Source organism: Rhyacophila brunnea, unplaced genomic scaffold, assembly GCF_057557595.1.
Source record: "Rhyacophila brunnea isolate RB1 unplaced genomic scaffold, BYU_Rbru_1.0 scaffold_2, whole genome shotgun sequence".
In the NCBI taxonomy this organism is placed as follows: Eukaryota; Metazoa; Arthropoda; class Insecta; order Trichoptera; family Rhyacophilidae; genus Rhyacophila; species Rhyacophila brunnea.
The window spans coordinates 1,933,414-1,959,872 of NW_028232859.1; the positions used below are offsets into that span (position 1 = coordinate 1,933,414).

Genomic DNA, 26,459 nt, shown 5'->3' on the forward strand with positions numbered 1-26,459 from the left:
TGACTAATATGTAATGTAGTACATAAAATGATGATGAAGACTATCGAATATTTACTAAAAATCAAATCTCTTTTGGACAATATAAACATTCAATAGTATTGATAATAAAATTAATAATACGTTAATCTTGTAGTGCTTCACCGATTATATTATAAGTAAGTAAATAAACCTAACAATTTTAGATAATTTTTTTTGCTGACTAGTTTTTGTTTCTGATTTGACAGTCGCAAAATGAACACAACAAATTTATTGGTTGACTTCAGTAATAATTATATTCGACTAGAATCTATATAGAACTAAAATAAAAGAAGGTTACAGCATAAAATGCTAATACAAGACAGATTAAATAGTACAATAATGAAATAAATGTATTTGTGCAGAAATTATTTTTACAATGCGTTAAAAAATAGATGTAGGTAAGTATAGGTAAATCGTTCTACAGTGGCACTATAGGCGACACGCGGTTGTATTGGAATAGTTTTCTGCAACGCTTGTTTCTATGCTAACAAACAATACCACTACAACTGCATGGTGGTTTTACCGTGTATACTGATTTACCTATACCTATTTCCCAGGAAATATAATACATATTAGTATCATTTTATCACGCACTTAACTGTTTTATAACTCAATGATATTACAATTATTATTGATTATTGCTGTGAAAGAAAAGTCAAAAATATTGTAACCATGAAGAATGGTGAAAATAATTTTTATTCAGTCTATGACGGTGAAATTATATAACAAATAATATTATGTATTAAAGTATTAAATTATGTCCAATGGTAAGAAAAATTAGTTATATATTAAATTAATAATTGATAACCGCTGAACAAAAATTATAAGCGATAGCTTCAGTAGATAATCATTGATGATATTATTTTATGGCATATAAAATAATATGGTATAAACTAATAATAAACGTTCTACAAAAGAACACTCTGTATCTATAAAAATACTCTTCGACATGTATGGGTTTTATGGTTCAATATTAATTATTGTAGAATGACACCCGTTACTGATAACGAAACAGGACAATAATACAATCATCAACATTTAAAATACTCTCATTATACAAAAATAGACACATATTCACAAATAAAGCACACATAATGGAAGGCACATCAATATCTGTTGGTATTTTAAAATATGGATTCACAAATGCTTAACGATATCATATCTGATCATCCTACGAAGGAAATTATCCTCCTTGTCCAGCAAGTCCTTCACATCACTACTGCTGACGTTATCTTTGACTTCGAAATGTGAAAAGCTGCTCCGCCTGCAGCCTTCCGTCAGCGTTTCAAACAACTCCCTCGACTGCTTCACTAAAGACTGGCCGTCGCCGACCGCTGCGAAAACGTACACTCTGAATCCGGTGCAACGCAGATGGGAAAAATCCTCATGCAGAGTCGATATAACGATGCTGTCGTCGTAATTAATCCGCAAATCTTTCAGCAAACCGAGATACAATGAAGCGCCATCAGGAACAGCTTCACAGTCTTCTGCACACGTCTGCATGTTTATATCATCAGGTTTGGCAGAACAATCTTTGGCACATCTGTCTTTTTTGTCAGTAAAGTCGAATGCATTCTGATACACAGGCGACGTTTTCAGGGCATCTTCTGATGTTTTCACCAGGCCGCGTGTTTGTTTACATTTTTTTACTCCGCCGTCAGTCGCCTTGGTGTCGTTGAATGACGATGTGTTATGCAAGTCGCAGATGAACGACAGATTCTTTCTGTTTTCAAATGACAAATGCACATTCAGCAAGTCTTCGATCATGAAAGTCTGCTTGGGGAATTCCTTGCAGGGCGAGGTGGAAGAGTTGCTAGAATTACTGCCGACGCTTTCTTTTCTCGTCTTATTGCACTCAGACATCTGACTTTTGATTTCTTCATTGATTTCGAAAACTCCTGCGACAAAATAGACCGCTTGAAGCAGCTGGCATCCTGGAGATTCCTTCATGAGTTGCTTGTCGGCAAGAAGTTTGGAGACCAAAAGGGCTCCGATACCGTGGCCAATCAAGTAGACACCTCTGAAAAAATCGATCGAAGCATAAATGCATCTGTAAAGTGAAATGATATGAATATTGCTGGAGACTTTCATGACTTGCATTGTATGATTGCCTATTACCACGTACTTTATCGTCCTTCTATATTAAAACAGAGCATGGATGACCAGCTCTAATAATATCTCAAATACAAAGATAAATAGTAAGTATAGAAATGGTGATAACCAAAACGGGAGGTAGATCAAAGATTCAATAAAACCTTCTTCTATGAAGATCCATGATATACAACAATGAAAGTGATTAAATTAGATGATTTTACATTGCAGAATCATAACAAGCATCACACTTGAGCTCTGACATTTATTTGCCAAGGATGCATGAAAATATAGAAGTTCCATATTTTAATGTGACACAACCAGGAAACACAAAATTAATAGGAACTGGCTTACCCTATTAGGTGTGGTATTACAGGCTTCAGATCTGGAGTATGGATAAATAATATGATATTTTCAACATTTATGTCTGTATCATAAATATGCATTTAATATTTGATTAACTGAGTAAGCATTTACATGGTAGAATTCCATTTTACAAACAATAATAAATATTATAATGAATTCCACAGAATGTATTTCTAAGCTGATAGCTATTTCGGTTTTAACACCATTATCAAGACTACAAAATAGACGACTTGTCTAGGCTTAAGCAAGTAGCTCTCGGGGTAATAGAGAGAGATTTATTTTGAAGCATAGACAAGTCATGTATTTTTGTAGTCTTGACAATGGTGTTACAACCGAAATCGCTATCGACATAAAAAAACATTGTAAAGAATTGAATATAATTTATATTATCATAATATACATATACTTTTGTCACATAAACAAAATGTGCATCCAATATTTTAAGAGTGTCGGTGCACTTTATGTTCTTTGGGTTAGGTCATAACCACTAATAAAAGTGATCATCACAAAGTTCCTATTACTCTCTCTATGGTGTAGATATAATATGTGAATACACAAATAGAAAGTTAGGATAATATGTATATTATGAAACTTTAATAAATGAAAAGTGAACCAATAAGAATAAATTAAAAATAAATGCAGAAGCTATACAATATGTATATGTATTACAGAAGTCTATGATTTGAGAATATATATGTCTCGGAGAAGTTCTTTACCTAGATTGACTCTCAAGAGCGTGCCCACAGATGTAAGTAACAGCATTTTTGGCGGCGGCCAGCAAACACTCGGCAGTGGTATTGGCGAGTGGTCGCAGCCTCACCAGTTTTACGCCGACCGCGCGAAGACCCAATGCACCTCCTCGACCGCCGATCCAGAGAGCCAATGGAGATGCTGAAAGATTACAGATATTTTCTAAATAATCGTAGAAGCAATAAGTTCCGATTTGATTAATTGATTAATTTACTTCAAAGATTGTACAAAATGTAAAAATGTATTCGTTTATATTACCATCAGGTAAGTCCGTATTGTAAATATCCAAGACAAAATCTTGAGATGGTCCTAACTGCACCCCTAGCTTGCTGATAATCTCTGGATGACCTACAACGGTAAAAATTGTTAAATTTGTTCACATCATTACATTGTTTCAGTATAATATACAATAATTAGAACGGTTTTAAATTTTCAGTTATACTTTTAGTAGTATTTCTCTGTATTTATTTTTATTTAATGTCTTATAAAGTGCTACTACTGCCATTTTTTCAGCCATTTAAAAAAAATAGTACAAGCTATGCAGAATGAATTATAAAGTGTCACATCACAAGTTTGACAAAAATACTTAAATTCATGTTTAAAATTCAAACAAAAAAAAGTTTTTAATTTTTTTCTTACTTTACAACTTAGTACCCATTGCCAAGACAATAAACATTATTTTTATTAAAAATCTATTTATCTTAAAGTTCTTCAAGTTTAATTTGAAATATTTTTAGAATGTGAATAAAATATGACTAAAAAACTTTTAATTATTTGCCATTTTCCAAGATGGCTGCCATAGCACAGTGTTCATGTATGTATACTGGGCATTAATAATGCAAACTCTCCCTTTTAGGCAAATTATTTTCACATAAGGGGTTATTTTCACTTAATATGATGACTAATAATTATTATTGATAATGGAAGAAAAGTCTTCGTTTACACATAGTGACTATGTAATTGTAAACCTTTATTAAATTATTAGTGGTTTAAAAGATTACCTATGGTAGTCTGCAGAGGTGGCAAACAAGGTAAGGTCCCCATAAGAGGTGTAGCGATGTTAGCAGCACTCATTGCTGTAATGCACCTAAAAATAAGTAAAATTGCAACCAATTATTTTTTTATTAAAACAGCGAAATAGCAATTTGTTTTGAAAAATACACTATCTTAAACAATCACTTAAGGTGATGTCTCTATGTAAAGTTGTTATCGAAAAATAGCTAGAAAAGTTTATTAATCGGTAAATATATATTCAAAAGTAATGAGAAAAATAAAATAAAAAATTTAAAGTCATCATGGAGTTCCATATTCCAAAAATACGTGTCAAATTCGGTACATTTGTATCGGGTGGCAAGAATGAATGACATAAGTTTAATTATCAAAATTACGATAAAAATATACGTAAATATATTACCTAGGAAAACGCTAAACGGAAATTGGAATTTATTATATCCTTATATCTTTTTTTTCAAATTTAAAAAACATCGATTTTGAGGTTAGAAAGCATGTAATTAAAATCGAAAAAACTCGGTTTGTACGCAATAACTGAGAAAAAACGGTTAGCGTTTCTATTAAAAATATTATTTATTAATTTTTAGGGTAGTTATTTAAATTTAATCTTGTATTTTTGTATATTAACTAATCGATAGTAAATAAAATTAATATATGACAAGACTTTTATCGACATGTGCTGCTAAAGCGGAAATAAATCGTACCATTTTTGAAACAATACTCGCATAGATTAAAAAATACACACACACACATACATTGAAATTAAAGGGTCGCCAGCATGTCGCCAGGTATGAATACAAGCACTCTGTTAATTTTGCTCTGTCCATAATAACATTTTCGGTTTGCGATATTGGAGCATATGTCACAATGGACGATCATATATCAACCTCTACTTTTTGAAATAGTGTTGTGAAATTATTTCAGATATTTATTACTGTTTTGACGTACCTACCTTTTATAAAGCGATTTTAAAATAAATATAGTTTCATAATAATATAAAGGAAGCATACTTATGACACACATCAAATTTAATCTTTGTCTAGTGACTGTACAATTTCTCCCTATTTATGTTAAGTGTTTAAAATGTTATAAGTAAATAAAATTCGTCTATTCACGTGGTAGTCGCGAAAATTATGAACAATATACAATGTTAAAAATAATAAGAATTGTTAAAATTTCTAGTCACAATATTAATCAAAGACAAATTAACCCGATCAAAACAGCCTCGACAAACTTCCACTTCTTTCTTTCACAACTTTTGTTCTATATGTTTATCCTGGATACAGCGGCAAACACATTTTGAAAATAGCCGATATACTGGATTATTTGTTAGTTTGGGTGAGTTTAAGTTAGATTGGGTAATCCTAACAAATAATCCAGTATATAGGCTATTTTCAAAATGTGTTTGCCGCTGTATCCAGGATAACCGACTTGTACCCTAACTTTAATTACATACATACTATTGTACTATATTTGGGCCATCAAACGTTCATTCCTGTCTATGGCCTTAAAATTATTATCTACGTGCCTATATAACTGTATGCCGTCCTGTCAAAAAGTGGAGGTTGATAATTTAGTATGTAGAAAATAGAAGTTATTAATAGTCTCCGTAAAATATAGGGTAAAAAATTCAGTGAATGAACACATAAGAGGTGAATTTGAAAATAAATTAAATTAAAAACGATTAAATGAACTAAGAAAATTATAACAATAGGTAGGTACAATAAATTGTGTATAACCGTGGTATTACTAATTTTATGCCGTGATGCTTTGATAGTTGAACTTTTCATAATATTTGGATCACTATTTAGTTGCTCATTTATCTGCTACATCATAAAGTCGTAAATATTGTTTTTTTTATGAAGCAATCATAAATACAAAAAATTAAGATCTACTTTTCAATCATAGTAGATGCCTAGGAATATGGTATAGGTGTTGATAATTTTTAATTATTTATTCGAGATCTTCAGGGAATTACAAAAGTCCATACCTAGAAACCACTGGGCCAATAAGGTTTCTTTTTATATCTCCAAATCCATTTCACTTACACATTTATAGGTAAAATAAATAAAACTATCTTTTATTTTATCTTGCACTGTTCTTTAAAATCGACATTAGATTTTTTCAAAGAAATAACGTTCTGTCTTTTTTTTAGAATATTATGTAATCAGTGGTGCACTTACTTCAAATTCTAAATTTTTTTCTTACGTTTTACAATTTTTTTTTTAATTTGTCACTTATTTTGTCCTTGGGTTTGCTTATCAAGATTTGTTCGCATGTTTATTTACGTTTTTTCTTACCTCCAACTTCTTTTTTATTCAATTCGTTGCGTGTCTTACTTTATTCTTATCTCAGATATAGTTAGTTAGTTAATACAAACCGTCCACTCTGTGGAGGCCCATGTGAACCCATTAGGATCGGACATGGTTGAAACGAAATGAATTGGGATGTCTTTATAATATCGACTATATTGTCATAATTATAACTACAGTCGAACTCGGTTATTACAATCTCGGACATAGCGAGATCTCGGATGTAATGAGGAAACAATCGTTGACATTTGGTATATGATTTTCTCAAAACATTTTTATTCACTGTTATAACGAGATACTTATCGGATATCCCGAGCTAAAATACTGGTAATATTGTGTTGATCGTAAACAATCGTTGACATTTGGTATATGATTTTCTCCATACATTTTTATTCACTGTTATAACGAGATACTTATCGGATATACCGAGCTAAAATACTGGTAATGTGTTGATCGTTTAAAGACATTTCGACCCTAAGCAATAAAATCCGATCAGACAGGATGCCGCCGGGGACAGATTACGTTTATGACACTAGTTAAGTGTCTAATTGTTGTTTTCGCCGACAATAAAAATACCTATTCTCTGATATAACGAGTACCGCTTATAACGAGCAAATTCAGCCGGTCCAACCTTCCTAGTAATAACCAAGTACAACTGTATATTCCTTATTTTGTTTAATAATAATTCGAATGGCATTTGTTTTGCTATTCATTTAATATCATTCTTTTATTCCACCTCTAGTAGAAATTTGATGTAATTGTCAATTGTACAAGATTAAACTCAATCTTATAAACATTTGTACTTAAATGTTCATTTACTACTATAAATGAATTTTACTGTAGAAAAATATTTATATTAATTCGTATTGACAACGTAAAAAAATCTGGTTCATTAACTGGACAGGATACCCTTTTATTGCCACTGTAAAAAAAACTACGGTAAACAAAATGTAAAAATCATAAACACTTTAAATCAAATCAAATATACATGTTAGAATTGTAAATATTTTATGGGGTTAATATTAATTGTAAATATTTTTACATAGGTAAGTAAATATATAATAAATTTAAATGCATTTTTATCAAGCTTATGATTTTTAATATGTGGCGACACACAATATTTTATTTTATATTTTATTGCCATCTGGTTGCGATCGACGAAAGTTTTTAGTAACACATTTTTAGAAATTCATGGTAGATGCCTGTATATGCCTTTAGATGGCGTTGAAGTCACATTTGATCGTAAATTGATGCAAAGAATTCGCCTTAATTGCAATTAATAGAAGTGAAACTTTTTCACTCCCAGTAGACAAAAATTCTCGGAATAGTAAATCTGACTGATCTGTGACAAGAAATCGTCATGATTTACAATACAGAAGAAAACTATTATTATAGAAGCAAACCAAAACATTATTGATTTTTAGAAATATTTTTCTGTGTTAGTATTGACTGATGATAACATAATTTAGTTTTTAAATTTTGTGTGAAAAATATTATTTTATATGATTATAAAAAAATATATAAAATAAGTCAAAATACATAAATTCAATCGATGTTGAAATATGTGAAGTAATTACGTACGCATCATGTTGCCGTCCTACTGAAGGTCGGCAAAACGAAGAATGAACGCAAAATATATTTATAGGTACATTATATTATTATATTCTTAGCTAATTAGGAATTGAATATCTCAGATATAATATGATTCCATAGTTGGATAAAAAATACCGAAAAGCATTCAAAATCTCAATGGAATGGGATAGTGCGGCGCTGTTTACCGAAATTTTAAATTAAAATGATCAAGCACAAGCAGCTGTTCTGTGAGCACAAGAATTGGTGATCGTCAAAGAGAGTTAATATATCGTCTCTGTTCTGGCAGAACACACTAACTGGAGAATACTAGTTTTGAGTAATTTGACTTTGAAGTTGTTAAAATATTTGAAATGGTCTATCATGTGAGTTTATTAAGTAATCGTAAAAAGGATGACTTTAAAATAAAGATTGTTTATTTATTAAGAAGGTTTCCAGACGGTAAAGTTTGAAATAAGGAACATTTTGGTACAACTAACTCAATACCTCTAACCTCTAACCTCTAACCTCTCCGTGGGGGTCCCTAGGCAATGCAGCATGCTGTAGCAGATAGAGGAGGGTGCAAGGTGAATCACCAGCGCCTAAAAACTGGTACATTCTGGCTACGGGAAGGAAAACCCCTACAGAAAACCAGGGCATGTTCACGGGCCCTAAGGTGGCAGCCCCACCAATGAACTCGGGTGCTGTGGGATGATCACCTGCACACCCTAAAACAACAGATTAATCCAAGCACAGGGAAGCCTCGGACCCCCGTTTCCATCTTGACGACCTCGCCTGAATTCGGTAAACGATTTTGTTTTGGAACCTATAATATCCGTACTCTAAATGTCCCTGGAAAGGCCGAGCATCTAACAGAAATACTTTCTCAATACAAGTTAGATGTTTTCGGGATCAGTGAGTGTCGACTCACTGGCATTGGCGAGAAGTTTATTCGTGGGTTTCGTCTATTGTACTTCGGACACGCCACATTGCGACGTAGTGGAGTCGGATTGCTGATGTCCAAGGAAGCTTGCAAGTGCCTCACCAGCTGGGAACCTATCTCCGAACGTCTACTCCGCGCTACTTTCAAGACCAAGTCGGGCTCCATCACTTTTCTGCAATGCTATGCTCCCACAGAGGGTGCTAGCGATGCAGATAAGGATAGATTCTACGAAAGTTTGGCGGAAGCCGCTGGAAATATCCCCAGCTGTGATCATGCAGTTATCCTTGGTGATCTTAATGCCAAAATAGGATCTGACCCCTCGCGTGGACCCTTTGTGCTGGGAAAACATGGCCTTGGCCAAATGAACGATAATGGTTCCCGTCTGGTAGATTTTGCCTCAATGAATGATCTTGTGATTGGTGGTAGTCTTTTCCCTCATAAGACCATCCACAAATATACATGGACATCGCCAGACGGTAATACAAGAAACCAGATCGACCACATTTTGGTCAAAGCGAAATACCGGCATGAACTGCTAGACGTGCGGACATATAGAGGTGCAGACATCCACAGTGACCACGAACTCTTGGTCGGGAAATCCCGTATAGACCTCAAACGAGTCCCAAAACCCAAAAGGACGGTCAGACTCGATGTGGAAAAACTGAAAAGTACCCGTGTGCGTGCAACCTATGAGCTGGAGCTGCAGAAGCGCTTATATGATGCTAGAACTCTCACGTCTTCCATCGACTCGGATCCCTTGGAAGGAAAATGGATATTATTCCGGGATGCTATAATGAGCTCCGCAACTACTGCATTAGGAGAGCGGCATACGCACAGACCGGACTGGATGTCACCTCATACATGGGAGATGATTGAGAAGAGGAAGCTCCTGAAAGAATTGCGAGACAATGGTACATACGACCCACAGCGCAGCGCGGAATACCAGACAATGGACCGCGTGGTAAAGCGTTCTGCCCGCCGCGATAAGCGCCGACGCCTGGATGACCTCATTTGGGATGCGGAATCTGCTGCTTGCAAGAATAATCCAAGTGCTCTCTTCCGCATCACCAAAGCAATTTGCGGTAAGAAACGTCCAGTGGTCACTGCATTACGCAACTCTGACGGAGTGACAGTCACCGAACCTGCAAAGGTCCAGGAGCTATGGCGCCAACATTTCAGTGATGTCCTGAATCGCCCACCTCCATTGCATCCCTTCGATATTCCGTCGGAGATCACCGCCCTCGGAATCACTACTGCATCTGGATTCTGCGAAGATCCTCCGACAACTGCTGAAGTTAAAGAGGCTGTCAAAAGACTGAAGCGCAGGAAAGCTCCTGGAGATGATGACATCCATGCAGAATTTCTGCTCTGCGGACTGAGCGCTGTATTGCCGTCCTTGTGTGACCTTCTGCACGAGGTGTGGGAAAGGGAACAGTGCCCCAAAGCCTGGAGGGATGGTACCGTTGTTACTCTGCACAAAAAGGGTAACCCACAAGACTGTAATAATTACAGAGGAATCACTCTCCTCAGCGTTCCCGGGAAGGTGTTGGCGCAGATTCTCCTGTACAGGATTAGAAGTCCCATGCTGGACGTTTTGCGTGCGCAGCAGAGTGGATTTGTCCCGGGGAAGTCCTGCTCAGAGCATATTTCAACTCTCCGAAGCCTTCTGCAACAGTACCAAGAGATGAATATACCTGTCGCCTGCTGCTTCGTGGACTATGAAAAGGCATTTGACAGTCCTCATCGTGAATCTCTGTGGCAAATTCTGCTAGGATATGGTGTCCCACGGAAACTGGTCGCCGTGATAAGTGCTCTCTACACCAATACAGAGTGTCGCGTGAGAGCAGCCGGAACATCCTCTGACCTCTTTGAAATCACGTCAGGAGTCAAGCAAGGATGTGTACTTGCGCCCTTTCTTTTTATCATCATGATGGATTTCATAATGCGTAAGACGGTTTGCCCCGACAGTGGGATACGCCTACATCATGATGACACAAGCGATCTATGCGAAGAAAGACTGTGCGACTTGGAGTATGCATCTCTCGACTCGACGATCGAGAGGTTGGAGGTGACCGTGAACAGGCTAGCCGCGAACTCGATGCGTGTGGGTCTTCATCTGAATGCCGCTAAGACCAAATCCATGTGCAGTGCTGCTTGCATCGACGCCGACACTCCTCTGCGGGTTTCTGGTCTGCCCGTCGAGCTGGTGTCCAGATTCAAGTACTTGGGTGCCACGGTTGCCGATGATGGTGGTATTTCTAGTGAGCTTGGAATCCGCATGGGTGTGGCGGGCTCTGCGTTCAACCAACTTGGAGTCGCATGGAGGTCAAGGCTGTATTCTGTGAGGACCAAATGTCGTTTGTTTAACGCGTGCGTGCTACCTGTGCTCCTGTATGGCTGTGAGACATGGCATCTTACTAAGCTTCAAGAGTCACGGCTTTTGAGCTTTGAGAATCGATGTCTCCGCAGAATCTTAGGGGTACATTGGTACGACCGCGTTACAAATATCCGAGTTCGTGAGCAGACACAACAGCCTTCGGTGATTGAAGTTATCACGAAGAGACGATTCACGTGGCTGGGACATGTATTCCGGATGCCGCCAAAGAGTGCGGCACTTCGTACCCTTGTGGCACAGCCTCAAGGGTTCCGTCGCCGTGGCCGGCCCTCCCTCACCCTGCAGCGATGCTACAAAAGCGACCTACGTGCTGCAGGTCTGACATGGCGGGAGGCACAGGAGTTGGCGATGGACCGAGGGAAGTGGCGCCAACTTGTGCTTGCCCTATGCCCCAATGTTGGGACGTAACAGGGTGAAAGAAAGAAGAAGAACTCAATATGTCATTTTTTCGAATTAGTGTCTTCTGCCAGAACAGTGACGATATTATTATAAAAGAAGATCTAACAGACTTTGATTCCAATTAAAGCGTTTTATAATAAATTTAAATTATTATACTTATCACAGATGCAAAAAATCATATTTAAAATACAGTAACTAAGTAAGAATATGTCGAAAAAATGGATCGAGTTAGGTAGATACCATAATCTAAAAAAAAACTCATGGTGCATGCAGAAATTGTATAAGTGCTAAAAAACATAGATTCATTGTGACTTATTTTTGAAAATATTACAAAAAATACATTGCAAAGTAATCGTAAAAAAGTTGAATTTACTTCTTGTTCGTTATTGTGTAACAGGTAAGGTATCTACATTTTTTCTTCGAAAGTCGTGATTAAATAATGATCGTAAAACCTATCAGTGCGTGAAGATCGCAAACACGCAAAAGAAGTGCAGAGGCGGTAAAAAAATGTTTGAAATTTATATTAAATTTATTTAATTCTGTTAAAAGTCTAAACCAGGGGTGACGAACCTTTTCCTGTCGGAAGGTCGCATTAATTTATCGTAAATCAAATAAGGCCTCATAAAAATGCATGTACAGTCATCCCCCAATTTACGCAGTAGATAAGTTCCAAATGATTTTTAAGAAGAAAAAAAATTATATTTTTTTAAAAAAAAAATGCGTTTTTTTGTTTTTTCTCGACCGCGTAAATCGAGGGATGGGTGTAGTTTATTTACGATGGAATAGAAACAAACAAAAACGAGGATTTTCAAAAAATTGCGTTTGGTTAAAAACCGCAATTTAAATGATGATACATGAGTCAGCTAGTGCGACTGTGATGATGACACAAAACTTTCCACTCGCTCAGAAGCCAACAAACTAGCGAGTAGAAACCGTCATTTTTGGTAATATTTCGACAGGACGTATTGAGAAGTTCGTTATTTTACCGGGACGTCGCTACTATTGCCCTACTGCGCAAACGCAGTAGGCCCACACTCCAGCGTGTAGCGTGTAAAGTTGACCGGGTTTCAACTTTTCACGGTAGATCGTTTACAATCTGCTTGTTAGCTTGTTCGATGGTGACACTGGGCGAGTTTACAAGCAGATTGTAAATGCGCTAACAAGCAGCTTATAAAGTAGCTCAATGTCATCGAGGTTTTACCAATATTTTTCACTGTGAATCCTTGGTGGAAGAAGACAGTTTTAATTAAATAAAAATCATCATAATTTTAACCATGATTTTTTTTCATATTTACGGGTTTACTCTTTAAAATGTACACATAATGAAGGACTGGGTTGTGTCCGCTTTTTCTTGGAAAGCATTGGAATATTTGGTTGGAGCGTAGAGGTCCGCAGTTTCATTTGATACTCTAAATGGGTATCTGTCAATTGTGACCTTAATTGTGTCTTGATTAGGGTTAGGTAGGAGAATGTAGATTCACAGCAATATGTGGTTGAAAATCAGGAAAGCATTTTGAAGGCATCCGAAGGCGTAGGTATTCTACGGCATTTTTCCATATTTCAATTGGATCTTTCTTAGTATCAAACAATGACTTGAAAATACCATCTATTGAGAGCTCAATCAATTCCATCTGTAGCTCTTTAGGTGCCAAGATGACATCAACTAGGTGAGGCTGAAATGCCAATTTCAGTGCGATTTCATAAGTCTCAAAATCGGTAAACCTTTCATTGTATTCTACAATTAATACGTCAATAACAGCTGCTTATTCTTCAAATGACTCGAATATAATATAATTATTATGCTCATCAATGATATTCGCTAACTGGGGCATCCTAATAAATAAAAAGTTTTATTAAAATAAAAGGATTTATTTTGTAAAATTTGGATTCAGTGGAAAGGCCGCACTTGAGACTCTAAAAGGCCGCATGTTCGTCACTACTGGTCTAAACTATCAAGAGTCTATAGCAGTGATGAGCAACTTGCGGGCAGAGGGATACATGCAGCGCACAGGACGGTTCTCTCTGGAAAGTATTTTTTAAATAATAATATGTCGAAGAATAAACAAGATTTTATTTTTACTTTTTGTAAAAATAATCTATTTCGATAATTATACGAAAAATGTATTCAGCTTGTAATGATAATTGTGTACTCGACTATCGGCTAAAAGTAGGCAAAGCTATATTTTATTAAATATAATGCATTTTAAGATCACATTTAATCTGTGAGACGAAACACACGGGTCTCCACAGAGCAGAAGTTGTCGTAACAGATGTTTGTGACAAATGCTTTATCAGCCATTCACTCAACCTCCTCCGTGAATGCACTTAAAAAGCTGCATGCGAAGCTAATACGAACCCGCAACCCACAGCATTATGGGTGGAAGTCGTATCTCGGTACCACTATATAACTGACGTCGATTGTACGTAGGTGAAAGGTATTAAATACCTACTTGATGTATGTATCATAATTCATAAGGAACAGATTTGTTTCACGTCCAATGCTATAGATAGAAAAACAGTGTTGCATTAATTATTATCAACAGGAAATAATATCAGCTGTAACTTTCGAGTATGAGTCAACCAACAATACAGCTCAACTCGTAAGGCGGGTTCTCACGATTCGATTTTTGTTGAAGATTTTTTGTTCGTCAACTAAAATCGAATCAACTTTTCGTAAACGCATTTCGGTGAATATAAAACCGACAGTTAGAAATAAAATGGCAGCAGATACAGTTTTTGAGTCATTAAAGGAAGTAATGAGAAATTTTAATTTGGAATTTGGTAAAAAAAGGAAGCAATACCATGTGACGTTGCAGACGTCACCAACGGCCTAATTAATAATTTTAATTAGTGGAGAGGTTTTTTCCTCTCGCGAGCAACAAAAAGATGCTGCGGTTGGTATTCCAAGCAAGCATTCGGGTTGGATAAGTGGTGGGGGCATCGATTGGCTCTGTTCGATTTCCCCTCTTCCTTCTTCTTTCTTTTCTGGCTGAACTCCGACCCGACAGGTCATGGATCAGCAACTCCGCGTGACTACCGCCACGCGGCTGTAAATACGTTTTATTTTTATTATTAATTAGTTTAAGTTGTTTGTTTTAATTGTAGCCTCACTCACATGTGGATATTTTGTTTAAACTAGGTTAAGTTGCTGAGGATATATTGTATAAATATCATAGTTTGCAGACGGTAGCGCGTCTTTTGTTTAACGTAAATATTCATTTATGTATTTATAATACCATCGTGTATGAACGGTGGTGAATTCCCTGCGGCGTTGCATCGCCATTTTGTACTTTTGTAATTATTTGTTATTACGATATTGTACCATTGACTTTTAATCATAAATTTATATTAAATGCAGTGAGGTTAAATTATCACGGTGTTTCATTTAATTTAATTGTACCCTATATTATGTTCTTTTCTTTCAGAGAAAAGCCGTTGGAGTCCAGTTCGAGTTTAGTTTTCAATACTCGCAATTAACCGCTGCAACGGTATGATAAACACATCCATCGGATACCAATTGATTCCGATGGTCCTTTCCGTAATGCCAGCGCTCCATTGGCGAGCCAAAAGTCCGACGACAATAAGTCTTCAGATTTTTCTACGTTCTGCTACTGGCCAACAGACGTTCAACGAAACGAGTATATAATTAATTTGACGAGTAAAACAGTCGACTTTGACAGCATAGATAATATACGTATATCTGACAGTTAAATCGTGATGGCGTTAAATGATACCGACGTTTTATGTTTTTTGGGTTATTGGGTGGCAGATAATGTAATAACGAAGCAAAGGGTACACAAATACTGGGTGAAACATTGGATAAGGAAACGAACGACATTATCCCACACAAATTTAATACGAGAATTGCGTTTGCAACCGAGCGATTTCCGCAATTATTTGCGAATGTCGGAGGATGTATACACAGAACTGTATAATTTGGTCTCCCCATTTATTAAAAAAAAAATACTATGATGAGGGAAGCTATTTCTCCTCATGATAGATTATGTGCAACCCTGCGATTTTTGGCTGCCGGCGGAACATTCACTGACTTGCATTATAGAACTGCGATTGGAAGACAAACTCTGGGCAAGATAATTCCCGAAACTTGCCAAGTCATCATTGACGTTTTGAAAGGAGAATATTTCAAGGTGTGTATTATATTATACGTCATCCAATAAAGTTGGGCAAATTTACAAATATATCATTAACAAGTAGACATTGGTTGGTCTTATAAAGTGAACGTTTAGTGGATTGTTTTACCTATATAAATCATAGACGGCAACATCATAAGAATGGCAGACAAGATGCATTTGAGATAGGTATATATATAGTCACAAATAAGGCCATCGTTGACATGCTAAATATTCAATAGACCATTAGAATGCTGTACCTAGCCAGGACTCTCCATATAGGCTGTAAGCAAGCTGCTTAATTATTCCTGTTGAATGTATTGTAATACTAGTCATATTCTTCGAAAAGCAAGCATGGAATTTGATTTCTAAATGAGGCCACATAATAATATAGGTTTGCTAACATAGCTCAAATACTTACCATTTGTTGTATCGCTTAAGCTAAGGTTTATAGGCATAAAAACAAACAAAAAAACAAATATTTTTACAAGATATTTATTCATACAAAAAACATTAATTTATTACACCGGCTTTTGTACATTTTTGCTTAATATACGATAAACTGGTTGAGTATGAACAGTAGTTGCTGGCATTATTTTGTCACTGTCCCATAAAGGCAACTTCATGCATCAGCTTCTCGGCCAGCAATCTTTGTCCCTGTGACATCGATCGTAGTTTCATGGCCATCATTTTGCCAAAAACATCAAATTCATCTTCAGTCTTGCTTAGTTTGTCTATTGAGATTCGACCTTGGAGTAGTCGACAACGTGGATGTTGAAGGCGAATATTCTATCTGTAAATAAAATGTTGATTATTTTTTGTTGCAGTTCCCTGATACGCACGAAGAAATGGAGACGATTGCAGAAGAATTTAATAGTAAATGGCAATTTCCAAATTGCCTGGGCGCAGTTGATGGGAAACACATTGCAATCGTGCCACCTGCAGGCGCCGGCTCCCACTTTTATAATTACAAACATTTCCACAGCATTGTTTTGATGGCGATTGCAAATGCTAATTATGAATTTATTTACGTTGATGTTGGAACAAATGGACGTATTTCTGATGGAGGCGTACTGAGAAAATCTGATTTTTTCAAACGTTTAGACGAAGGCAGATTAAAAATACCTGCACCAAAAAAACCTACTGCTAATTCTGATGCACTGCCATTTGTTTATATTGGCGATGAAGCCTTTGCATTACGTAACGATTTCATAAAGCCGTATTCACAAAGGCAATTAAATCACAGTAAAAGAATATATAATTATCGGACATGCAGAGCCAGGCGAATTATAGAAAATGTTTTTGGCATTTTAGCTGCTAGATTCCGCATTTTTCAAGCTCCAATAAACATGAAAATTGAAAATATCAATACAGTTGTATTAACTTGCTGTGTGCTGCACAACTTTCTTTGTCGCAAATCAACACATACTTATACTCCTTCTCATGACCTTGATAGGGAAAATCCTGAGACAGGTTTAATAGAGCTCGGACTGAGGTCACAGGACACCTTAGCGCCTTTGGAAGCAACGACTAATCGGAACTCGACTGCCAATGCTAAGAAAGCGCGAGGAGATTTCGAAAAATATTTTAATACTACCGGGGCTGTCACATGGCAAGAAAGTATGATAAGCAATAGATAAATTAAACCAATGTAACAATTTAGTTAAAATGTTTTACCTCAATACAATCTTCGTTGTTTAACGAGTTGGAGTAACTCTCATCAGGAGACATGTTTTCCAAATCGTCCACCATGCTGGATATTGAGCTCGATTCTGTAAAACAAAATGTAAATTGTTAAAATACAACATAATACTCAAACTTGTTTTTTATTATCTCTCCCCTAAGTACCCATTCCTTCATACGGTTAATATTGGTATTGGTATAATTGGTGTAATCCAGTATATCGGGTATTTTCAAAATGTGTTTTCCGCTGTATTCCTCATAACCAAACTGTACCATTAATTTTGATTGATGATTGACGATTTATTGATTGTCTCTGAAGGAACCTAACTCGAGCGATTTTTGATTTTATGATCATTCCTTTTCTTCTTCTTTCGACCATGTCCGATCATAATATGGACCTCCACGGAGTGGAGGTTTGTATTGACAGATTTTGTTTTTACGAGAAATGGATGTCAGCCACTTGCTCAACATATTAGGTCCATACTCTGACTCATACACAAATTGAAATTCAATGTGTACTTGTCAGACCCAGGATTTGAACCTGGGACCCGACCACGACTCAATAAGCCGCGCTTCCACCGCCATGATCGTACCTATATATTATTATTTCTTACCTACCTCAGCAAAGAATAAATAATTTTATTGTGACTAGAAATGATTCATAGCTGTATGTTTTAATTGCTTAATAGTAGCTAATCTAATGCGATGTCACTTTCAGAGATACGACAATGTCATAGTCTGCACGTGTATAATAAATAGCTTTAAAGCATTCCCTCGTACCTATATATTATTATTATTTATTACCTACCTCGGCAAAGAATAAGAAATTTTATTGTGACTAGAAATGATTCATAGCTGTATGTTTTAATTGCTTAATAGTAGCTAATCTAATGCGATGTCACTTTCAGAGCTAGGTACGACAATTTCATAATCTGCACGTGTATAATAAATAGCTTTAAAGCATTCCTACGTACCTTCCATTTGGTCGTTCAAGAACTCCAAATTTTTATAGTACCACAGTTTGGGTAGATAAACTGCGTCTGTGCCGGCTCCGCTTCGATATGATGTCCTTACTTTATTTCTCTCCTTTCTGTAACCCGACCTCAATGTCTGTATTTTCCATCGTCGACCCTTGCCTGCGGCTCCACCTTGATTAAAATCTCCAAAAGTTCCGCATACGCCAAGGACTTGGCATCACGATTCTTGTATAGTGGGCTGGTCGTCTTCCACAATGATGGGTTGTCTTTAAAACAACTAATAAAATCTTCCAAGAAACTTTTCGAATGCACTCGTAGATCTACCATTGTCGTTATCGATGTGAGATGTCCGAACACTTTGAATGACAGTAAAATAATGATGGCGCTGTCGTCCGTCGGCATAGATAATAATGTGACGGTAAAGCGTGGTGAACGTACGAATTTCAGCGGCTCGGCGAGTAAAATATCAAACATGTTTGAAATCCAACGAGCCTGGTCTGCGGATTAAAAAGTCCGCAGACCTGGGGTGCTCCACGCGAAAAAAAAGTCCGAAGACTGTAAATCGTCTGACTTGCGTGCCAATGGAGCGCCGGCATAACAGGATTGGAATTCACCAGAGAGATAGTGCGAAAACCCAGTACCCTGAGCTAGCTGTGCCTGTTATCCACAAAAGTTGGATAACAGTGTTAATGGATTGTACGTTGTATGTGGCTTAGTGTAAATTTTCTTAACAACCAAATTACCTGACTCGTTTTTAATAAAATTAGACTTGTCGCAGTCTAAGCATTCAGGAACAGATTTCATTATTATTATAATGATTTTAAAGAGTACGCCGAGTTGACAGCGGTGATTCCTTCAAGTTGACTGAGAACAGTTTACACACGGCGAAATCACGTTTCAACTCGACTGTAAATAACGACAACTCATAACTTGAATGATAAAATTAACTGGATGAAATTTTTGTGGGATCAAGTTTTATTAAACAACAAAAATGATATATTCACTGGATTGTTTTCGTTCGATTTTAGTGGATCAACAAAAATTGTATTGTGAGAACCCGCCTATATATTTATGAATATGAATTTACGGTGTGCGAATCTTTAAACTTGCATATCCGGGATATAATATAAGTGGGTAACGCGACTAACACGTACCAAGGCAGAGGTTATTTTTTATCTATAAATTTATGAGTGCTCACCAACGAAGGTCAGTGATTAAAAAAATGCAATCGATCGTTCCGGTCTACTGGACACTCCGCTTCGTATATCAATTAAAATGGTACGATAAACAATATGGAATCCACGGCCAAAAAGTTTAAAAATTATTTCAATAATCATAAAAATAATATTAAGTAAAACAAAGTTGAATAACAACATGCCATTGAATAATGCCAGAACATAGCTGACATATTATTATAAAATCATAATAACAGCGTTAACAGAATAGGTAAAAAAAAATAACGCGAATTTGTCACATTGGCCCTTATTTAATTTAGGGTTGCCATAAATGTCCCCGGACTGTTGAAAATGGAAATTATAAAACTCACATATATAATTATTAATCTACCAAAAATACCTACTAACATTATATAAAGGCTGCACTGTTACAAAAGCTACATCATATATTTCTAGCTTTTCTAATGATGAATTTATACACAAAACAACTAACATTGCTTTGATGATAATAGGATAAATTTAATAATAGTGGTAAACACCTAAAAATAGTATACCTACCTACATAATCCGGAAAAAAGTGCAAGTATCTGCATAAAAAAGTTATTTTTTCAATTACGTACATACGAAATAATTAAATGTGTATGTGCAGGCAAATTTTCGATGGCCCTATTATTATTAGTAAGTTAATACTAGTAAAAGTAAACATTAAATTTAATGAGTAAGTATTGAGTCTTCGTTTACTATTGTTAGAATAGCATAGGATAGGATAGCAATAGAATAGCAAAGGGTAATAATAATTGTTATTGTAATGTAAATCAATATAAATCAGCCGCAGACCACAAACCACAAACAGATGCGTTATTGCATAATAGGTACATATCCATTGCTTAAAATGGGATAGATCTTATTTCCTTCACGCTATTATTGCATAGTCTGATAGTGTTTCCTGAGTCTAATATTAGATATCTTCCAAGGATGTTTTACAACATAATTAATAATACCACAAAATAACAGTTCCGCGTCACTGCTGATTGAAAACGAACGAATCCGTTAATTATTATTGAATCCCAGACGTTATTTTGAATATCGAACGCCACTGAATAAAACGTATATTATAGTTTGATTAATTATTTCAGTGCCACCAGTGTTGCCAACCGTACTATAATAATAGTATTTGTACTATAATGTAGGCCCGCGTACTATGTACGATATAAAACAGGTATAGTACGTCTAAAATACCATAATTTTGAGTATCGGAAAAATATGTAAAAAGTACTCAAATTTCGATATTTCCGTTCGATAAATTGGTGAAAAGTACTATAATTTTGTAACATAAGAAGATTTGAAGAACTTGGAAAAAAATGCTCGGAGAACGTAAAAAAGTCCCTTGACTTGGTTTAAAATGAAATATCTTGAATTCTTCGTATAAAGCATTTTTGGTCGGAAGAGGTAGCTAAATAAAAAGGGGTCTCGGAGTTTCTCAAATTCTCTGTTATTTTTTTCTGAGAAACAAAAAACCATTACATTTTGGAGGCTCTGTACTATAATTCCACTTTGAAAAGATGGCAACACTGAGTTCCACTATTTTCCGTGAACGTTAATTTTATAAAACAACGGCGAACGCTGCCCGAGAATAACAAAAACAATGGGTGATTGGTATGGCTAAATGGCGGGAAATTCTACAATACAAAAATAATTAATTAGAAGGTTAGGATTGGCGATGGTTGTGTAAATAAATTATCGTCGAAATATGTTATTTCCAACATCCAATTCACTAGTGAATATGTAGATAATTGAATGATTCTATCATGGGCGGCTAAGTAACTTGCGGCAGCCAAAAGCATCGCTCGACAACCACAGAAAAATTCCACCCAGTAGACTGCAAAGAAACCGCAAGCTGCCGAATTATATCGCATGCTTCTTATAATACGCAGAGTGTGTGATCTAACCCTAAAGCTGGAATCTGTATGTATATGACAAGATTCAAAAAAATATGTTCGTAATGACCTAATTAATATTCTAAATTAGGACAAATATTTTACATTACAGAATAAAACCAACACCGTGCCAGAAAAAATACATTGGATAACGTCAATATTGATTGATTGATTGGATAAGCGTGTGCAGAGCTTTTCCTTAATTTTCGTGCTCTAGTTAAATCGCTTACAAAACGATATATTACAACGTTTTTATTAGCTCGTATTCTTATTTGTCCGGTACAAATCTTGCAACCAATTTTTAATTAACTTCTCAACTAGCTAGACATTTGAAACTTTTATAATATATCAGAACACGATGCCAATGCATTTTTTTAATACTTTTAGCCATCTATAAGTAGAATTAAATTCATTTTCAGTTAATTCTGTTTTTTATGAAAAGTTATTTCGGAAGAAATCCGTAATCCAATCCACTATTGTTGCTAGGAAATTATGAATATATACGTGCGTTACTATGGAAATCAATATGAGTGTCAAAATGACATTTCAGTATTATTTCTATCAAATACATTTTTTTTTGATCGTTTAAGCTAGTCAAGTCAAGTTTATATGATTCAACAGAAAATTTAAAAACGTTGTAAGTATATAAAAAGTTCTTTTTATCTTGTAATTATTTGATGATAAAGTAACTAATACCAAGAGACATCGGTTCAGTAAACAAATAAACATTGTATACAAACTGTTCGAAAGTTGTATCAACAGAATTTAATATTATATTCTGATACAAATGCCGAGAAAACATAATTTTACTAATATAGAGGAAGGGTGCCTATTATGAGATAGGTGCCTAATATGAGATATAGCCATAACTCAGCAACCGGGCGATAATAAAATATGGTGATGGTGTCACACGGTAGCGAGGAGTAATAGCTCCAAACTACTGTCAGTGCGCAGGGTGCAGCGCCTGTCTTTGGTGGTGTATGTGTGTTTTCGTCGATCACTCGTCCAAGAAATTTTGCCGCATGCTACTTTTGATGATCGTAGAACATATCTAAGGTATCGTACAATGTTTATTTCTTAATTAAACACGTAGTTTGGTAGTTTAATTTATATTTGAGTATCTTCTGTATCATTATCGACTCTAGAAGATGAATAGTTAATTTTATTATGTCAAATTTTGAATGAGCCTAAAATGAGATACTTGGGTGTGCCCAATATGAGATATCTCATATTAAGGACACATTTTACTTTGAAACCATACCAACGTTTAAAATGTGTGTATGTTATATATTATATTGTCCATAGATGCCTCCGTCAAAAATGAAAAGCTGGGACCCCGGGTCTATGTTTCAAGCTATGAATGCCGTTTGCAAGAAAGAAAAGGGATATCTGAAAGCTGCCAAACAGTTCGGAGTACCAAAAGGCACACTGAAGCGTTATGTCAAAGATAATCGAGACCCAGTAAGCGAACGAAATCAAAATACAAAAAGAAAAGACGGCTGAGGAAAAAAAGAAAACTAGAATGGAAAAAGCGATGGGAAAGAAAAATTAGAAATAAATTAAAAGAAAGAAGGAGGAATCTGAGTCGTCGTCAAGCGAATGTGGAGAAAAGATGATAGTGCTGATGACGACGATGAAGAAAATGATGCGATGTGTATTTATTTACTGTAGTTGGAATTTTACGGAAGATACAAGAGTAGAAAAATGGATGCAGTTGTTTCAAATGGAGTCACGAAGATTGTGGTAATTTAACAGCAGGAGATGTTTTTATTTGTGTATTTTGTTATGATAATATTTGAATAAAAGGTGGATATGGAATAAATGAGACCATGTGAAATGTAAACAAATATATAATTATTCATATCAATTACAGCTATTGTTTTTTTTCATAATGTTCCCAATATGAGATAGTCTCATATTAGGAACAGTGACTATCTCAAATTAGGAACACTTTTTGGAGAACAGCTTATTTGACATTTTTCACTAAAATGCGAATCTAAAATAAACTGGCTGAAAGAAAAATCTCATTACTACAAATTTATTAGTAAATAGTATGTTTGATGTATTCATAATAATAGATACCCTGCAATGCGTTTATTTTAGATTTGAGAATGTCTCAAAAAAAAGTATCTCATAATAGGCACCCTTCCCCTACTGTGTTCTTTTTTCGATTTTTTGGGTAGTTAAAATAAATAAAGATTTGTGCGTAGGTACATGATTTGCAGCTGTAGTGGTATTTTTTGCTAGCATTGGAATGGGCATTGTGTCGAACAATGCTAATACACGTGCAGATCGTCTATGGTGCCACTGTAGAATGATTTACCCATAACTGTGAAAGTGCAAAAACACTATATAATTTTTATCGTAAAACACTTGATAATTAACAATAATATTTATAGAAGAAAAAAACGTATATTATAGCAGATAACTTGACAGTACCTATCCTTCATATCGCCATATTTTATAATGTACAAATAAAAAATAACATTCACAATAATTGCACGTTCAACATAGATAGGTACACAGCCCATAAGCGGATTAAAAAATGACTCATTTTTATTTACTGGTATAAATTTAAAAAATAAATATAAATATTGTACTTATTAATTAAAAAAACATATCATAAATTATAATGTAGAGTAGATTAAAATATGTACGCTAGAAGAATAAATAAAATAGTAATGTCACGGGATTTTGGTAGGACGAGAGTAACAGCTTGTACAGATGACGCGTGTCTCGCCGCGAATGCATGTGGGAAGCTCAATGAGGTCACATGCAAGAAATGATTTGCGGCGATTACATATGGACGGCTCAATGAGGTCACGTGTACTTGGAATGCGCGCGAGTCAAATCGCGCCATCTGGACAAGGCCTAAGCTGTCTTGTTCGATGGAACCAATTGAATTGACCGACCATCCGCTTAGGTTATAAAAACACCACCATACAACCCAGGTACTTACTGCTAATCTAATGCTTTTTGTGTTTAATAGTCCTCGACAACATAACCACGTTAACCCCTATGCTCCATGCAGGTATGCACCGCCAACTGTCGACCACACTTCCTACCAGGGAAGTGTGCGCTGATGTAAGCGGGGTCAAACGCGACGGCCAGACGCTGCGCTGCTATGGGCGGAGGCCGTAAAGCTAGTCAACTTAAAACTTCACTTCCTCAACACCTCACGAACCCACTAAACGTCAAGATGCAGTAACTGATAATCATGGTTGCCCAAAGTGGGCACTGGGGGTTCTGTGGGAGCGTTGTTGGCTCAGGGGTAGTAGTAGCAATAAGACGTAGAAAAAGTAACATTAATAGTATTAAAGTAAACACTTACATATCTACTTCACTATATTGTACTAGAAATAATACTCGGTGGCAGCGCCACCTGTCAACATCCGTAGTAATTATTTTGATTAATAGCTTTTTACCGAGCACGCCATCGCTGAAAACGTTCACTTAGCTTAGACTTAGTGACACTTAGCTGATGGTTCTTCATCCGTGTTTATATTTTATGATTGACTGTGAATTGGAAAACACAGAAATTTCTTATCTAAACGCCACTTTGATTTTTTAACATCGATTCACACCGATTTATCCTATCCCGAAATCTCTGAAATTTGAATAAACCATATTTTTAAAGTAATTGACATTTTCAGAGATAGGTAATTAATTATATAATTTTTAAAACAGTATCTCCTATCTGACCTAAATTAATTGTAATGTCGTTTAATTGTGTAATACTTTTATATTATAATATACATACTCGATATGCTAGTAGCGCACTGTAAGCATTTGTCAAACTATTATTAGTTTTAAACTATCATTTTTTTGTTTTCTTTCACGACCTGATTAAAATAAACGATTCCTAACGTTATACAAGAAAAATGGTATGCTTATTTGAACCATTCAAAATGTCAAAATTAGTCAAAAACAGTCATACATATTTGAAGATTTGTCAAAAATGGCTGTAATGCCGAATACCTACGTTTTAGAACTTTATCATAGTTTTAGAGGTATCGAAGAAATGCGGGGAATATAGTTATAATGCACTTGCTTGATTAAACTCACAAAGCTTTTACCTATGAAAAAGTATGGAGTCTTGACATAATATCATTTTAGCGTTAATTATCAAGTTGAAGGTACCTAATGGCTAATGGTATTATAATTATAAACCACTAAACCTATATTATTATGTGTTGACTTGAATGAACAAAAGTAGGTTCCCAAAATGAGTGCAAAAATAAAATTTAAATATAAATATAAATAAAAAAAGGCTAAGCAGACGATCAGTACCTCTAGATGTCGCAGCAAGCCACCAGTTTTACTATAAATTAATAATTCTTTATTAAGTACAACAAATAATGAATGATAGTGAAAAAAACAATAAAAACCTAGAAATTCGATATATTATTATGTATGTAATTACTAATTAACATTATTACTATTTACACTTAACAAATTAATATTATTACAATTAACACATTGGTACGCCAAACATTATTTACACGATGATCCCAAAGCAATTTTTTAAATATTTCTGTGTAAATTGAAGAGTTTTATATTTATTACTAGCTGAAGTACCCGGCTTCGCACAGGGTCGCTTCGTGGTTATATTTATCTTAGATATTTAAAAAATAATAAGAGGTAATTATTTTTTTAATATTCAAATATCTGTGTAATACAATAAGGCAATATGAAAATAATTC

General features: G+C 35.4%; 2 protein-coding genes and 1 long non-coding RNA gene across 3 annotated transcripts in view; 1 reads left to right on the top strand and 2 right to left on the bottom strand.

Annotated features, from left to right (window-relative positions):
* Positions 1 to 200: 200 nt before the first annotated feature.
* LOC147071668 (uncharacterized) overlaps positions 201 to 26,459 on the bottom strand; it is a 43,510-nt gene continuing 17,251 nt past the window's right edge. The window contains exons 2-5 of the mRNA XM_085946487.1: positions 4,227 to 4,312; positions 3,484 to 3,573; positions 3,192 to 3,366; positions 201 to 2,038 (exon numbers count right to left, since the gene is read on the bottom strand). Coding sequence (XP_085802613.1) covers positions 1,156 to 2,038; positions 3,192 to 3,366; positions 3,484 to 3,573; positions 4,227 to 4,299 — 1,221 coding nt within the window. The 5' untranslated portion in view covers positions 4,300 to 4,312 and the 3' untranslated portion in view covers positions 201 to 1,155. The remainder of the gene's footprint in view (positions 2,039 to 3,191; positions 3,367 to 3,483; positions 3,574 to 4,226; positions 4,313 to 26,459) is intronic.
* On the top strand, positions 9,134 to 12,460 carry LOC147071669 (uncharacterized). The gene is made up of 3 exons (XM_085946368.1): positions 9,134 to 10,517; positions 12,252 to 12,256; positions 12,404 to 12,460. The coding sequence occupies exons 1-3, from the start codon at positions 9,134 to 9,136 to the stop codon at positions 12,458 to 12,460; spliced, it is 1,446 nt and encodes a 481-aa protein (XP_085802494.1).
* On the bottom strand, positions 16,472 to 20,148 carry LOC147071670 (uncharacterized). Its single transcript, XR_015070575.1, has 3 exons — positions 18,642 to 20,148; positions 17,662 to 17,756; positions 16,472 to 16,777 (listed from the first exon to the last, which is right to left on the bottom strand). It is a non-coding gene; the product is annotated as an uncharacterized LOC147071670 (long non-coding RNA).